This window comes from Somniosus microcephalus, chromosome 6, assembly GCF_052327205.1.
Source record: "Somniosus microcephalus isolate GS21.2 chromosome 6, FLI_Smic_1.0, whole genome shotgun sequence".
In the NCBI taxonomy this organism is placed as follows: Eukaryota; Metazoa; Chordata; class Chondrichthyes; order Squaliformes; family Somniosidae; genus Somniosus; species Somniosus microcephalus.
The window spans coordinates 22,082,516-22,100,210 of record NC_140992.1 but is presented as its reverse complement, the minus strand read 5'-3'; the positions used below and the strand labels follow the sequence as shown (position 1 = coordinate 22,100,210).

At 43.8% G+C, this 17,695-nt stretch overlaps 1 protein-coding gene across 1 annotated transcript in view; it reads right to left on the bottom strand.

Moving 5' to 3' along the window:
* Positions 1 to 17,695, bottom strand: part of hltf (helicase-like transcription factor) — a 94,076-nt gene that overhangs the window by 26,546 nt on the left and 49,835 nt on the right. The window contains exons 9-16 of the mRNA XM_085989839.1: positions 13,449 to 13,536; positions 11,072 to 11,165; positions 8,582 to 8,661; positions 8,195 to 8,263; positions 7,206 to 7,310; positions 4,558 to 4,655; positions 4,269 to 4,412; positions 1,190 to 1,328 (exon numbers count right to left, since the gene is read on the bottom strand). Of these exons, the coding sequence (XP_085845965.1) occupies positions 1,190 to 1,328; positions 4,269 to 4,412; positions 4,558 to 4,655; positions 7,206 to 7,310; positions 8,195 to 8,263; positions 8,582 to 8,661; positions 11,072 to 11,165; positions 13,449 to 13,536 (817 nt within the window). The remainder of the gene's footprint in view (positions 1 to 1,189; positions 1,329 to 4,268; positions 4,413 to 4,557; positions 4,656 to 7,205; positions 7,311 to 8,194; positions 8,264 to 8,581; positions 8,662 to 11,071; positions 11,166 to 13,448; positions 13,537 to 17,695) is intronic.

Sequence of the window (17,695 nt, the reverse complement as noted above, 5' to 3'; positions counted from 1 at the left end):
TCCAGGGATCGGCAGAGCAATCTAAAAATCAGACCCTCTGTGACGAAACCTTTTTATTAATTAATTATAGCTAACTTATGATTAATTAATAATTTTTATTGTGCCTCGCATTGTATACCACACCGAGCTTATGATTGAGTATTCTACAATGTTATAATGTACATCATATTCGAGTAGCAGGTTTTAACATCAACAGCTTCACAAGAACATATTAATTAATCCACATAATCATTATTAAAGCAAATTCGATGCACACAAGCTTTTACACTCTGCCAGTGATAAAAATCAAAGATGAATATGCATTAGTGAAGAAGGGGAAAAACATCAAGCTAGGGGTTCCTGCTCCTGATCGCTATCCTCTCTCTTTAGGTTAGCAGACCCATTGTATACTTTCAGTATTTGCAGTTTTCTCTTTATCGCAGTGTAGAAATATTGGGTTGGATTTTGCAGTCAGCGGCGAATGAACGCCACCTGCCCATTGACTTTTTAAATGGGATTTTTGCACTGAAAGTTCCCGTCAGCCAATGGTCCAAAAGCACAGCGCCCTCTACAGGGGATCTGGGACCTGTGTGAACAGGACAAGCAACTGCACATCACCTTAACCAATCAGGTTGAAGAATCGTTGATGCGGCGCGCAGAGTCTAAACCAGGAAGTGTCAGTTAGAATATTTAATTCAATGTCAATGTATTTTTAAAAATCTCCAACAATAATTAAAATCTGAAGGAATGAGACTCCATACCTGTTAAAGGTTAATTTTCAGTGCCAGAGAGGTTGTTTGGCAATAATTAAGACGATATCACGCCGTTAAAAATGTACTTACACCGGATTGGACAAGCCTGAACTTTTTCTGGTGAGCTTAGTGTGTATACATCAGATAAGTACAGCGACTTTACACTGTTCATTGTATTTTAATGGCACGTCGCTCGGCAAGATACCAGTATCACGCAGCTTTTGGAGGAGCAGGGCATCTCAGACAGCACCTTCCTGATTTCCGCATTTAACCGCGTATGTGCGGTCGTTGGAAGTTGCTGTCTAATTTACACTTTAAAAACGGTGAGTGCTGATAGGCTCACCATTATTTCTACCACAAAATCCAGCCCAGTAGTTTTTCCTCCCCCATTCAAAAAGGAATCACAATGATCAGACGAGACTCAACAGGTCAGCACAATAAACATCTCCCAGCCCTACCTGTTAACACCCATCTTCTCTCAGCAGTTAGTGTGAGCGCTGCTTTAGTCTGTTGGGCGTTTGGGTTTCGGATGGTGTGCCCCTCATCCAACACCACACGGAGCCAGTTCACGTTATGCAACGGGCTGGCACTTCCACTCTGTCAGGGCAAATTAATAATAGTTACTATGAAGAGGACAAAGGATAAAAATCCAGTACAATTTGTCTACCACTCGAGAATTGTAAAACTATTCATGGATTAGACACTATCGCTGCTGCAGCAGTTCAACACATTTAGAAAGATAAAGTGAAATGAAAGATGAGGGCTCCAGACCACAAGGTTGTAATACAGCTGTCTGACAAATTCTCTTTTGGTATCAGTATACCACATTTAAAAAAACAAGTCCATTGTCCACCCGAAAAGCCCATTCAGTGCATTAAAGCTCAGACCTCTTAGCACCCTAACTCGCTCACTGTAGTATCCAGCTGCATTTTAAATGCCCCAGTCTCTACGTCTTTATTATCTTCCTTAGCCCACTATTTCAAACATTTATCACTCTTTCAAGTATTCATTTTAAACTTACTTTTAACTAATTTAAATCCCCTGGGCCCATTAGTGTAATTTAATCTGATGTAATATTCTGTGTTTACTGTATACCATTTAATCCACCCATTATTATAAAAATATATCCAGTGCCTGGTCCTTCATATTTTCAAAAATGTGCAAAAGAAATGAAGGAGCCAGAGTAACTTTACAAATCGCACTTTGTGATCTTCAGCCTCGAGGGTAATTAAATTCCTCTCACCGAATGGGGCAAGTTTTCAGCTTTCTGCCCAGAGTATTAAGCTGGCATTGTGGTTTGGTTACCCATTATAGAAAACGCCCGGCTGGAAATCAATGGAAATGAAAGTCGAGCATTTCGATAACGGGCGGCCGATCCGCAACACCAGTTTTACACTCGGGCGACAAAGTTTGAGATCTACCCCAATGTTTACTTAGCAGCAATTAGACACCGTGGCCTTGAAGGGACACAGCTACACCCTAGAGGCAGAAAACACATTCTAATACCAAAGGGTCATTATAAAAACAGCAACTTACTGTCAGCAATGCTACTGTAGAACTGCTAACAATTTATAAAGCTTGATCAATGATGTCCCTTATAACCTTCTCTCTAGCCATGAGCTCTAATCCTTCCTCATAACCGATCTCATTTACACTTGGAATATTTTTTGCTGCTCTACTTCGATCTTAAGCAGTGCACACACACACACACGTTATACATATTCACACATATTGTGAAAGAAAATGCATGAAATATTGATTGAGTGGTCTCAAACAATGCCGTGTTATGGTTTTAAACAATGTGGTGCATGGAAGGTCAATCTTCAGCCAGAACATGTCATTTTCACTCATCCTCCTGTTGAGGCACAGTATAACGGGAAGCTACTTCTATTACAACTCTCTTGCATTATTAATTCTGTAGAAATACTGCATCCATGCCTGTTCATCTTAACCCATGTGGGAATTATCAAAACCTGCCTGACTGCCAGTTAATGTCAGCTCACTTCCCATTGCTTTTACTGTGCTAACTTCCACAGACACAGCACTACAGATCCGAGCTTCCTGCCATTAAATCATGAAGTTCCATTTGATAATATAAACCCCCGTGAGGTGGAGATAGGTGTCACAATTGACCTGTGCACCCTTGACTGTGCTGAGGAGTAGGCAGGGAAATCAGCCCTAGTTCCTGCTCATGTACATTACCACTGACTCAAGCTGAAGACGACTGTTCGCAAGTGCCCTCTTCGACCCCACGCCAAGTTTCCAACCCCACATTTACGCTATCAATAAAACTGCCTACTTCCACCTCCAACATCACACGCTAGGATTAATCTAATATTACAGGAAACTTTCTGGTATCCGGCACTGACAGGACCGAGCTGGTGCCGTCCCATCAAAACTGCCGTAGAAACCAGCGCTAATGTTAAAACATACGGAGCTTCTGAGCTCCGTGTGAAGCAACAAATCCTGTTGCTTACAGCTTCAAAACAGTTGGCTGCAGCTTGCAAGCGTCTCTGTAGCTAAGCAACAGCTTCAGCTGGACCTTGCAGAGCCACGACTGGAGAAAAAAAGCAACGAAAAGAAAAAAAAACGTATTTGAACCGACTCCTGAATTTTGCCGGTGGATAGAGCTTTCCGGACATTTAACCTCCGGATAAACGAAAGTTTCCTGTACATGCCCCTACCTCAGCCCATCTACTGCTGAAAACATCCATACTCGACTATGCCAATGCTCTCCTGGCCAGTCTCTTGTCCTCATCCAAAACTCTACTGTCTGCATCTTGTCCCACAACCAATCACACTCGGCCATCACCACCATCCTCACTGACCTCCCAGCCCTTCCCCTCAATGCCTCAAATTTAAAATACGTCACTTGGTCTTCAAATCCCTCCATTACCTCGTCCCTCCCCGTCACTGTAACCTCTTCCAGCCCTACAGTCTCTCAACCCAATACTCTGTGTTCTGGTGACTCCGGCCTCTTGTGCACCTCGACCCCTTCACCCCCCACCCCCTCCCCACCCCGCCATTGGCAGGCGTGCCTTCAGCTGCCGAGGTTCCACTCTCTGGAATTCCCTCCCTAAACCCTATCTGCCTCTCCAAGACCCTCGTTAAAGCCCACCGCTTAGACAACGTTTTTAGTCTGCCCTCCCAAATGCTCCTTCTTTGGTTTGGAATCCATTTTCCACATGCCTCTGTGAAGCACACTTCTCTACGTTTAAAAGGCGCTAGATAAATGCAAACTGTTGTATGAAAATTGCTTCTACGGTGTGTGAATTAACAAATACAGCAGCTCTGAGGACTAAGGTTATGCATTGATAAAGGGAAATTTCAGACTCCAGCACAACTTTTAAGAACTGTTCACTGGTCAGAAAAGAAAAGTAAGTAAAAGCTCAATCCAACAAGTGTTTGTGATTTTCAGTGAAGTATTTTGATTGGTTTTCACAAATCACAGATGTTACTTTACAAGTGTGAAACGTGTGCAATCTCAAAGACGGCTATGGATTTCAATACCTTACCAGTTTTATATTTACCACCTACCCCATAATCGACTGTTAATGTATTGTAGGTGGTCAGTACTACATCCTGTACTGCAAGGAATGCTGCACCCTTATTTCTCTCAGAGCCATAATAAAGATACATATTCAGCTTCACGTCAGGATATAAATGTCGCTCAAATTGATCCTGAAAGACAGGTTTACATTTCAAGTTATTTCAACTAGTTTGGGCTTTGTACTTTTTGGGCTGATTGCAATAAAGGAGAATATTGGTGTAAAAGACAACCACAATTTGTAGGGACAGATTCAAAAATCTGCCACAGTGTACTTACAATCCAGTTACTGAGCACAGACAGTGGACAAACTATCAGGGTGGATCTTGCCTTTGTGTTAGATGCTGTATTAGCGCTGGTCTGTGTGCTGGTACAACCTGAAAAAGAAAAAGCAAATTACAGCAAAAGCAAAAATAGCGCAGGAAAGGGAGGGCGCGGGGGGGGGGGGGTTAACGCTTCAAGTCGATCTTTCATCAGAGCTGAGGAAAAAGAAATGTGTCTGTGAAAGCGAGTTACAGCTTGATCCGACACGAGCAGGGAAACAGATAGTAATGAAGGTGAACAGGTCATCAACCTGAAGCGTCAACTCGGTTTCTCTCTGCACAGATGCTGACTGATCTGCTGTTTCCAGCATTTTGTTTTTATTATTATAAAAAAAAAATTAGTTTGCATTTTGACAAACTCACCTAAAGATACTGCGCACGGACTAGATTTTAAGTCTAAAAATGTCTATAAATTCGGATGCAGGTTCTGTGTACGGTTATTTTTACGATCTTAGTCACCATTGGCGGCCGTGCCTTCAGCTTTCTAGGCCCAGGCTCTGGAATTTCCTCCCCCAGCCTCATCGCCTCTCTCTCCTTGTAATACGCCTTAAAACCTACCACCTTGACCAAGCTTTAGGTCAGCCGCCCTAATATCTCCTTATGCGGCTTGGTGTCAATTTTTGTCTGATAACACTTCTGTGAAGCGCAATGGGAAGTTTTACTATGTTAAAGGCGCTATATGAATTAAATTGAAAAGATAAAAATTGTTTAAAAAGGTGGCAACATTTCTGCCCAACAACCATTTCCTGTTACCAGATGTCACAAGTGTTCATTAAGTACGGTTTTAACCCTGCCCAGTTCCCTCCACTTTGACACCCCACTTTCAACAAACCCTTCTTTTCATTCGTTCCTTTGATCCCCCACCCTAACCATTCCCCCCCGCCCACCCCCCTCTCAGTATCCAATGTTTTGTCCTCCTTCATCAAAGGGGTTGGAGACGTGTATGAGGAGCACCAAAGTGCAAGCTCTTGTGAAATATTGAAACGTGGCATATGTACATGCTCCACTAGCACCATCTAGTGGCACTAAAGGAATTGCACTTATTAATTTTTCTTCAGTTATTTTGTGAACAGAATTTTATTTTTATTATCAAGAATATTAGAGGAAACACCAAAGGTTATAATGCGAGACACTACTGGGGTAGAAAACTAGGGGGCATAGTCTTAGAATAAGGGGCTGCTCTTTCAAAACTGAGATGAGGAGGAACTACTTCACTCAGAGGGTGGTAGGTCCATGGAATATGCTGCCCCAAAAAGCTGTAGAAGCTACATCATTACATAAATTTAAAACAGAAATAGACAGTTTCCTAGAAGGGAATTAAGGGTTACGGGGAGCGGGCAGGAATTTGGACAGGAGTCTAGGTTCGGAATGGTCATGGCCCTGTGGGTAGCGGAGCGGGCCCAGGGGCCATGTAGCCTGATCCTGCTCCTATTTCGTGTGTCTAATTGTTAGATTCAGGAGATGGTTCTGTGATAGTGGATTGGCGGTTAGGATCAGATCAGCCATGATCTTATTGAATGGCGGAGCAGGCTCGAGGGGCTGATTGGCCTACTCCTACTCCTGCTCCTATTTCTTATGTTCTTATGTTATGTTAAAAGTCTACAACAGAAAATGAGCAATACTGGTTAGGTGGCAAAAGAACTGGGGGGGTGGGGGAAAAGAAAGAGATGTAGAGAATTTTTTTTTTTTTTAAACGCAGAGTTATGATCTGGAATGCGCTGCCTGAAAAGGAAAAATTTGTAGGGCTACGGGGAAAGGGCAGGGGAGGATAGCTCTTTCAAAGAGCCGGCACAGGCACAATGGGCCGAATGGCCTCCTTCTGTGCTGTATGACTATTCTATGATAGGTGATGCCAAGCTTGTAAACTGTAGCAAAAGGGAAAACTTAGGTACCTATGGAGTTCCACAGCTTGGAGACCCTGGGAAAGAAGGAGTTAAGAGCAAGAGATGGTGCAACGAGTGTTGATTTGAACATGGTGAGGGCACAGGAAGGAGGAAGGGGGCGCAGTGCGGTGAATTTGGAGCTTGGGGGGAAGGAGAGGAGAAAGCGGTGGTCTACTCACTGGTGTATTTATTATTTCCAATCTCCAGAACAAATCACAGAAGAGCATCACAAACCCGGTCATTGTTCTGCTCCGGTGGTTGAATAAACCTGCCGACGCTCGTTCTTCAGGCTCGCAAGTGAAGAGCAGCCACTTGGGTGAGGAACCGGAGCTTGCCTGCCACCCACATGACTGTAGCCCGGCAAGGATTCAGCACCTTTATTGGCCTTTCAGCTGCCAAGGGCCTAAGCTCTGGAATTCCCTCCCTAAACCTCTCCACCGCTCTTTCCTCCTTTAAGACACTCCTTAAAACTTAGCTCTTTCATCAAGCTTTTGGTCGTCTGCCCCAATATCTCTATGTGGCTCGGTGTCCAATTTTGTTTGAGAACGCGCCTGTGAAGCACCTTGGGACGTTTTACTACATTAAATGCAAGTTGTTGTTCAGGCGCGAGGTGGAGGAGGAAGAACCAGAGCCCGGCAAGTATTCAGCACCTTCAGGCGAGAGGCCAGCAAAAGGAGGAAAAATAAATAAACTCAAGTTACCCGCACAGATGAAGCGTTACCTTTCTTGATCTTTTTCAAGGTGGAACTTGACCCGCCAAGCGCAGCTGTAAAATCAACATCCTCCATTAGGCCACATCTAGACTGCGACTTGTTGTCAGTAACTCCTGCCATGTAAAAGATTTTTGTTAATTTTAAAAATGCAAAGGGAAGCTATTTCAAGCAGACCAATCATGTTTTCTTTCCTTGTCACAGATATTCTTCCAGCAAAGAAAAAAGTGTTTGAATCTACAAGGAAATCGTCTGTTCGAACACCACCCTCTAAAAAGGCCCAAAAAAGGCCTAAAATCGCAATCATCAAATCAAATCTGTGAATGGCATTAATAGGATTGGAAAAAATCAATGAGCTGCTGTGTGTTTCCAGCGTTTAGTTTCTAGTCCACCTACAGGACCTTAACATAGTACTGCAGCGGTTCACCACCAGCTTCTCAGGGCAACTAGGGGTCGTCAACAAATGCTGGCCTTGCCAGTGACGCCCACATCCCGAGAATAAAAAAAAAAAATTCTGCTTTGTCACAACTTCCCAATCAGAACTTTGACCATAGAGAACTGCCCACTTTAAAATTCAAGTTGGGACCTTTCTGATCACGGGTCTCATTTTAAACAAACAAATACAGGAAGCTTTCTGGTATCCGGCACCGACGGGACCGAGCTGGTGCCGTTAGATCAAAACTGCCGTAGAAACCAGCGCTAATGTTAAAACATACAGAGCTCAGAGCTCCGTGTGAAGCAACAAACCCTGTTGCTTAGCAACAGCTTCAAAACAGTCGGCGCAGCTTGCAAGCGTCTAGCTGAAGCTGTTGCTTAGCTACAGAGACGCTTGCAGAGCCAGGACTGGAGAAAAGCAACGAAAAGAAAAAAAATTATCTGAACCGACTCCTGAATTTTGCCGGTAGATAGAGCTTTCCGGACATTTAACCTCCGGATAAACGAAAGTTTCCTGTACATGGAAAGTATCCTCTTTAATCTGAATTTCTTTTTCATGGTTTACCTTTTTTCCCACTGTTTGTAGGATTCCATTCCGTTCTCTTACCCATCACACTTTTCACTTGTGCTTTCACTGCAAAAAAAAATGATAACCATGTCACAGTTTTCCCAAAAGAGATACTTGCATTTATATAGCTCCTTTCACAACCTCAGGATGTCCCAAAACGCTTTATGACGCTTTAGGACATCCAGAGATCGTGAAGTAAATACTTTTTTTGAAGTATAAGCACTGTTGTAATGTAGAAAACTCGGCAGCTCCCACAAACAGCAGTGTGATAATGCCCAGATAATCTGTTTTAGTGATGTTGGTTGAGGGATCATTTTAGATTGGGCCCTGACAAACCACATCACTAAATGCAATTAATGAAATGGATCCTTGTCACAGACTTGCCTTTCTTTTTTGTAGAGGCCCATTCTTCGTCCTTTTCAGAGTCGCTGCTGTACGTGTATTTAACTCTCTCCATTTTTTTCCTGCACCAAAAAAAAATTCTAATTAATAAAATGTAAACAAAAGAGTAAAAGTAGGAAAAAAAAGTAAAGAATTTTCAAAAACCATCACATTCAAAAGAAAACAAAGGCTTGCATTTATATAGCGCCTTTCATGAGCTCAAGACATCCCAAAGCATTTTACAGCCAATGAAGTACTTTCAAAGTGTAGGCACTGCTGTAATGTAGGAAACGCAGCAGCCAATTTGTGCACTGTAAGCGTCCACAAACAACAATTAAATAAATGACCAGATCATCTGTTTTCGGTGTGGGTCGAGGCATAAATGTTAGTCAGGACATCGGGAGAATTCCTCTGCTCTTCTTCAAAATAGTGCCATGGGATCTTTGGCATCCACCTGATCCAACACATGAGGCCTTGGTTTAATGTTTCATCTGAAAGACGGCACCTCCCACAGTGCAGCACTCCCTCAGTGCCAGCCTAGATTTTTGTGCTCAAGTCTCTGGAGTGGGACTTGAACCCACGACCTCCTGACTCAGAGGCGAGAGTGCTACCAGTGAGCCACAACTGACACAGTCAGTAGGTTTCTAGTGCTGAAGAAAATAGGCCTCGTTTACGGAGTGCGACATGTTGCAGGATATTCTGTAAGGAACAGATTTGAGGCAGTAGTCAGAAAAGCCCAGGTCCAAGAAGCCCAGGCAATTTATTTGCACTTATATTCCTTACTTGCTGGTTTGCTCGGTTTGAATGTCAGAGGCCTGGATGTTTGTTGTTGAAGCAGGTACAAATTAATGGGGACACTTCTTCAAATTTATATATGGTGCATACTTAAGTGGGTCCATGAAGACAAAAGCCTCTTGGAGACTTCCTGAGAGTGTATTCAGCAAACAAAGGATTAATCCAGGGGTGGGCAATTATTTGGGCTGGAGGGCCACTTGCCAAGTGTTGGTGAGCTGTTGAGGGCCGCACTCCAATATTCCCCCAAAGGTGAGCAGCTGCACACCAACCGCAGAGAGATGTTTGCTTTCCCAAATTATTTGCAGATAGCCCTCGACTCCTATTTTGAAGTCTAGCAGCAATACCAACTAGTTAATGAATGGCAAAACTAGATTTGTATGGAGTACATGATCCCAGTTAAAACTTGTTCACTTTTTTTAAGGTTCCTGTTATCATTACAAAATATGTAATATTTTGGTGTACATTTTCTCAGAGCATGTAGTTTTAAAAGAAAATTCTCTCCTTTTTGCAATTTTCTCCGTGTTTGCATGAGCCAACTTAACCAAGGGCTCCTCACTCTGCTATATAAAGAAAAAACACCAGAAACCCAAGCGTGAAGAGGTTGGGCTTCTCCTTGTGCGCTAGAGCGAAAGTGAAAAAGAGAGAATGAATGAGTGTGCATATTTGTTTTTGGGAAGGGGGTTACATACAGTTAGAGGTTCAAACTGAGACAGGTTTAACTGCATAGCAGCATTAGCTTAAGGGGATGGGTTTATTTATCGTATAAACAGGCTCTTAAATTTGACCTCATTATATGTCAATCTGCGCTCTTTCACCATATCAGCAAAGTTTGATGAGGAATTATTGCTCTTTCTGATTTGCGAATAAATTGCTTTATAACTTGAACTAGTATAGACCACAAAGACCAAAAGTGGAAGGGGAGAAAATACCTCTTTTTAAAAAAAAAGGAAATAAAAATAGAGGGGATGGGTTTCACCTTCTGCTACTTTTTATACACATCAAATAAATTTCACTCAAAATTGACAAGAAAAATCACCTTTTCTGCTTGTGAGCTGATGCCCGAGCTCTTGCTCGACCTGGCAATGCACTCGATTTGTTACGAAGGGATGGTCGGAATAGGTTGCGGTTAAATAAGCAATGGGGATAAAAGTGGATTTCATTTTTCGCGTGACTGACTTTCAGAGTCGCACACCTCCATCAAGAGCCAAAAACAAAGACGTAGCAAGAAATCGGTTTAGGGGCCGCGGTCCAATCCCGGCTCCCGGCCGCCTTCAGTCCACCTCAGCCGCCTGTCTCCGCATCTTCGCCTCCGGTCTCGAAGGCCCATTGCTAGACTCCCCTGCTGCCTCGGAGACAATGACCCACCTCCTGACGTTACGTGGGGCGGGGTCAGGTGCGGCGGACGTTCGGCCTCAAAGCCAGGCCTTGGCGGGGCAGGATAGAATCCACTGGCGGGCCGGATGCGGCCCACGGGCCATATTTTGCCCGCCACTGGGTTACGCGGAGAGCTGTACAGCACCCAGCACAACTGCAGTGATTAGCTAATTTAATGTCCATTAAGTGTGTATAGAAGATCATGCAGATGTAAAAATGAATTGCTTAAAATTATGCAAATTAACAATTGTAACTTAAGTATACAAGTGCAGAAATGAGTAATACTAAGAAGAAAGAATGTAAGTTAACTTTACAGCCCATTACCTTTTAGGATACGAAGCAGCGAGTGGATTAGATCCTGAGGAAGTAAGGTTTCCTGTAGTATCGATCACAGTGGCCTTTTCCCTGTTATCAGCACCTACAAGGCAGCATCATTTGGGAGGATAAAACTGAATGGATATTTAACAATCCCAGATGGTATGGGGTTGCACGAAAGCACAGAGATGGCACGCTCCTGCGATCGAGCCATGAAATGTGACCATTTCCGGACTGACAGCAGAATTTTTACAACCTCCGTGTTTCAATACATCAGCACAAGACAGGTGGTGCAGCAAACTGGAATTCCAGCACGTTAAAAACACAACATACACTGCAGGACATCCACCTAAATCTCCACGTCCACAAACTGCCCAAGTAAACTTACTCACATCCACTCAGCATTTCTTATTCGAGTCAAAAATGTCCATGGTTGCCTGATCATAAGGTTGAGTCGGAGTACAGAGCCAGAGAATTGAATGGGTACCAGATTTTTTTAAAAAAACTACCCTCTCACTGTATATACAAACATTAAGGAAAAAACAATGGATACCTAGAGCCAACTTCAAGGCTATTAACTACAGGGCTCAAACTAATGACTATAAACCACTCAATCTTCATTCTTGTAGTTTATTATCAGTCTGACTATCTCAATATAAGATAACTGCATAGCATTCCAATCTCTCCCAGGTATCCATCACTACACTTTACTCCAGAGGGTGCTTATGTAAGACCCTCACACCCAGCAAAGAGAAGAGACTTTTGCAGTCTGGTGGTGCAACAGACTGGAGCTCCAGTGTCATTCAGTTTCTCTACTCCTCTCAGCTCCTTTTCAGTGTCTTGGTAACTCACAGAATGAAGTCCCAGGAATCCCCCCGCACAGAATGAAGTCCCAGGAATCCCCCCCGCACAGAATGAAGTCCCAGGAATCCCCCCCGCACAGAATGAAGTCCCAGGAATCCCCCTGCATGGGAGACGGTAGAATCACCAGTAGGAAAAAATATAGTTGATTCCTCACTTTCCCCTTTCCTAATGGCTGAACTGGTAAACGCACCTTTTGTTGCAGCACAGAACAGGAAAGGACCAGATTCGATCTCCAGTCTGAGCCGAGTTAGCTAGACTCAGCTTAGGCAGCAATACGGCACGACAATTGGTCTCAGCGCCCCTGGCTCAGGAAGGGGTGGGTGAAAATATTCTTGCTAGATCCTGCTCCTGACTGCTATCCAGTCACTCCCAAGGCAAAGTTCACGTGTCAGTTGAGGACAGAATTAAGAGGCCCTTTACACTGTAGACGAAGGACTAACAGCGATTATACAGAGCGCTGGGCAGACCTCACTTGCAATATGGTGTTCAGTTTTAGGCATCCCACTGTAGGAGGGTTTACAGGCCTTGTAGAAATTCCAGCGATAACTCACCATGGCGACACCTGGGGTGAAGGGACTGAACTATGACGAGAGATTGGGTAAATTTGGGTTATAATCACCGGAGGTGAGGAGGTTAAGTAGTGATCTGACTGAGGTGCTTAAACTAATGAAGGAAAGGAAACGAACGAGGTGGAGAGAGGATAACTATTTCCTCTACTAATGGGAAATCCAGAACAAGAGGAATAATCTTAAAATTTGAGCTAAGCCAATTAAAAGCAAATCCAGGGAAAACGTCACACATAAGGGTCATATGTAGAACACAATACCCCAGAAAACTATAGAGGTAAAACGTCAATTGCGCTGTTTAAAAGGGAACAATACATTTCAGTTGGGAAGTAAGGGTATTAAGTGATATGGGGATAAATTAAAAAGATAAGAGCAGACAAGTCTAACAAAATGGTGGACCAGGCCCAATGTCTCTCTACGTGACCGAGCATCCTTTGCCACCCACCGTCTATGCCCGCTCATTAAAGAATGGCCACTTGGGGGGAGGGGGAGAAAGATTGCTGGTGCACTTGAAATCATATCCCCCCACCCCCAGCCATGAAACAGCACCTTCAGGAGAAAATTATTTTTAAAATTTGCTAAATTGTCCACGGTAGTTGATGAATATAAAAGTTGATTTTTTTTACAAATATACCAGATGGCAACAGAGGTGGAAAGAGGCTTCAAAAACACCTCCCAAAAAGAAGCACCTAGTAGCCAGAGCCGGAAATTAGCGACAGTTGACAAAGCAATACTGAAAATTAGCAATTTACAATGGTAAATGTTCTCAAAAAGCATGACCAAAAAAAAGTTACAAGAACTAAGGTTTTTGTGGATAGGAAGCATACCTACACATCTATTACTGCGCGCAAGGGTACTATCATAGGAGAAAATGTCAAAGATAGATTATATTTAATAAGTGTTTTTTTTTTTTAAATCAACCTTCATTTACAATGTTAAAAAGACAATGCATTTACCAGTTTGTATTCTGGAAGTGTTGGACAGTTCCTTGCTATCCCTTTGTGCATAAGCATTCCCCATTGCATCTGTAAAGCCAGATGATTCCTACATTTAGAGGACAGAAAGCAGAAGTTTAGCATTTGACTATCCCTACATTATCAAGGTTTATATGCCACTCAAATTCGATAAAGTGTAGCTAAAAGTTTTACAGAACCGCAGTTTTAGGGTGCATTTACACTACAAACTTAAAGCGTTTCAGCTTTGAACTAACGCTAAACTTGTGTAGCGTAGTTAAGGCCCAAACTGACTCCCACCTCCCAGGACACTCACTCCGCTGTCCAGTGTCAGATTAGGCTCCGACTCCGGATTGAGGCTTTATTTACAGTACAAGCATGGGATCAGTGCAAACTGAAGCATTCACACTGACACTGCAGTTGTAGTGTAAATATACCCTAAACGTTACTTCACACATGCACGTTTAGAGTGATATCAGGATAAACACATCTATTACTGCGCGCAAGGTACCATCAGAAGAGAAAATGTCAATGCACCTTTTATTCTCATTATTACATGGAGTTCCTAATTCCAGAGAGGAATTCCATGGAAAATTAGCCTGTGTGGGGAGATAGAATTGCTGAGTTGAGTCCAGTCACCTCTATTCAGTGAGCAAAAGGAGAAGGGAAGAAATATTGTAACATGAATTACTGCCCTCAGGTCCTCTTCGAGGCCTGGGAACAGGTCACACATCCATCTGGAATCCATTATTAAGGAAAAGGTAACAGGGCACTTAGAAAAACACAAGGGCCCATAATTTGCGACCCCTATGGTTGCGTACGCACCCGTAAGGCCGGCGCAAGTTCCGGGTTTTTGCCCGCGAAGCACATGTGTGGAAACCCGGAACTTACGGTCTGTCAAGAATCTTCGACAGCTTCAACGCATCCCCGGGAAAAGGCCATCCGCAAGCGGGGAGTTGGGCTATTTTTCCCAACCTCTGCTCAGCGAATGCCCGTGAAATTCTTGTGCCTGGTAAAAACCCATGGTGGACAGCTGGTTTAGCCATTCACCGCCAGATCTGGCTGGACCACAAAGCATTATTGGGTCCTACTCTTGTCTGCCAAAACTGCTCACTATTCCAGGATCATTCTGGAATGCAAAGATAACCCCCGGCTTCTATTCTCTATTGCAAACCATCTTCTTAAACCCCTCTCCCCCCTCTCCTCCACACTCACCTCCAACTGTGAAGGAATATACTATATAGCCTTTTTAGAAAAATACACTATCTTATGAAAGGATTCTGGCCTTGTTGAGATAAGAGTGGTTGACCCTGAAGAGTATCTTATAAGGAACTCTACCTTATAAATTCTTTAAAATATGACAAACTGGGTTTGGAAATTTAGAACCCTAACTATGAAATAGCTATGAAAGAATTCTGGCTATTGAAACAGGACAAGTTGTTGACCCTGAATAAATAACCTTATTGAAACAGAAGAATGGGATGGCCCCGAGTAGCTTTTGGGAACAGAACAATGGTCAACCTTGGCTATGTGATGTAAATTAAACTTCATAAAGATGGCACATAAGATAAGGAACATCTACCCTCGTAAAGATGACACATAAAATAAGGGACATCTGCAATTCACACCTTTTTAATATGGTGAACCCAGAACACCTGGAGATGTGGCAGATTATGGAATAGTACAAGCTGATGTGGCAGTAAGGAATTGCAGCGGTCAGCAGAAAGATGAATAGTGACAATTAACTTGCATCAGCAGAAACCTTAAAGGAAATACAACTGAAAAGAGGTATAAATATTGAAGTCTCAAATGGGATATCAGGGTCGCTTTAATCGGGCAAGGCAATTCTCGACTAGAGGCGGCTCTGTGGTCTTTCACTCTTTGTACCTCAGGGATCAAAGGTATTTTGATATTGATGGATATACTGTATAGAAAATTTTAAGAACTGTAATACTGTAACGAAGTTAAGATTTAAAAGTAAGATTCTCTGTTAAAAATAAGATTGCATTTTTTCTCTTTTTAGAACTGTTAACGTTGCGATTGGCTGATTCACCAGCTGTAAATTGCATGTTGGTTCTTTTAATAAATCTCTATATATTTTTAGAATTGTCTCACATAAGTCTTCTGTATCAATAACTCGCGAACTCAATCTCTGTACACTCTTTGGTGAAGAGGTACATTTTTCTGAGGGGAGATCTCCGGAACCCCTCAATATCCAGGACGTTACAGTCTGGCTAAACTTATTAAAAGCGCTATCTGGGGGACGGTAACATTCGCGGGTTGTTCCTTTCCTTTAGGGAGAGATAGCCCAGACCTTTAGACCCAGTTAAGCGTCCTTAGGATTCGGCTACCTCAAACTTTAGTTGAAAGTGAACATCTGAGAAATACGCCTGATCCGGGATAGCCCCAAAGGGGCTAGGACTAGTAAATATCCTTTCACAACAAGTGCGAGGAGCTCATGGACTTCTTTGTCTCTAAGATTGAGACCATCCGTTCAGCTGCCTTTGCCACTTCCCTTCCTTCCCCTAGCCCACCGGGCCAAACTTCCTCTAAGGTTCCCCCCTGCCCTAGCCCTGAACTCGCATCTTTCTCCAGTTTCTCTCCGATCTCCCCTCATGACCTCTCCACGTTCATCTTGTCCATGAGACCCACTTCCTGCTTCCTCTATCCTATTCCCACTGAACTGCTGACCACCCAACTTTCTTTTCTGGCTCCCATGTTAGCTGACATTGTTAACGGTTCATTCTCCTCAAGTACTGTCCCCCTCTCCTTCAAATCTGCCGTCATCACCCCTCTCCTCAAAAACCAACCCTTGATCCCTCCATCCTTGCAAACTACCGCCCCACCTCCAACCTCCCTTTCCTCTCCAAAGTCCTTGAATGTGTTGTCACCTCCCAAATCAGTGCCCATTTTCCCCGTAATGCCATGTTTGAATCCCTCCAATCCGGTTTCCGCCCTTGCCACAGTACCGAAACGGCTCTCATCAAAGTCACAAATGACATCCTTTGTGACTGTGACAAAGGTAAACTATCCCTCCTCGTCCTTCTTGACCTGCCTGCAGCCTTTGACATGGTTGACCACTCCATCCTCCTCCAACGCCTCTCCACCATCGTCCAGCTGGGTGGGACTGCACTCGCCTGGTTCCATTCGTACCTATCTAACCTTAGCCAGAAAATCATCTGCAATGGCTTCTCTTCCTGCTCCCGTATCTTTACCTCTGGTGTCCCCCAAGGATCGATCCTTGGCCCCCTCCTATTTCTCATCTATATGTTGCCCCTTGGCGACATCATCCGAAAACACAGCATCAGTTTCCACATGTACGCTGACGACACCCAGCTCTACCTCACCACTTCTCTCGACCCCTCCACGGTCTCTAAATTGTCAGACTGCTTGTCTGGCATCCAGAACTGGATGAGCAGAAATTTTCTCCATTTAAATATTGGGAACACCAAAGTCATTGTTTTCGGTGCCCGCCACAAACTCAGTTCCCTAGCCACTGGCTGCATCCTTCTCCCTAACATCTGTCTGAGGCTGAACCACGCTGTTCGCAACCTTGGTGTCATATTTGACCCTGAAATGAGCTTCCGACCACATATCCGCAGCATAACAAAGACCGCCTATTTCTACCTCCGGAACATCGCCCATCTCCGCCCTTGCCTCAGCTCATCCGCTGCTGAAACCCTCATCGATACCTTTGTTACCTCTAGACTTGACTATTCCAACGCGCTCTTGGCTGGCCTCCCACATTCTACCCTACGTAAACTTGAGGTCATCCAAAACTCGGCTGCCCGTGTCCTAACTCGCACCAAGTCCCGTTCACCCATCACCCCTGTGCTCGCTGACCTCTATTGGCTCCCGGTTAAGCAACGCCTCGATTTCAAAATTCTCATCCTTGTTTTCAAATCTCTCCATGGCCTCACCCCTCCCGATCTCCGTAATCTCCTTCAGCCCCACAACCCTGACACATCTGCGCTCCTCAATTTCTACCCTCGAGGAGCCCTGATTATAAATCGTTCAACCATTGGTGGGCGTGCCTTCTGTTGCCTAGGCCCCAAGCACTGGAACTCCCTCGCTAAACCTCTCCGCCTCCCTTTCCTCCTTTAAGACGCTCCTTAAAACCTACCTCTTTCACCAAGCTTTTGGTCATCTGCCCTAATTTCTTCTTATACGGCTCGTTGCCAAATTTTTGTCTTATAATACGTCTGTGAAATGCCTTGGGACATTTTACTATGTTAAAGACGTCGATGACA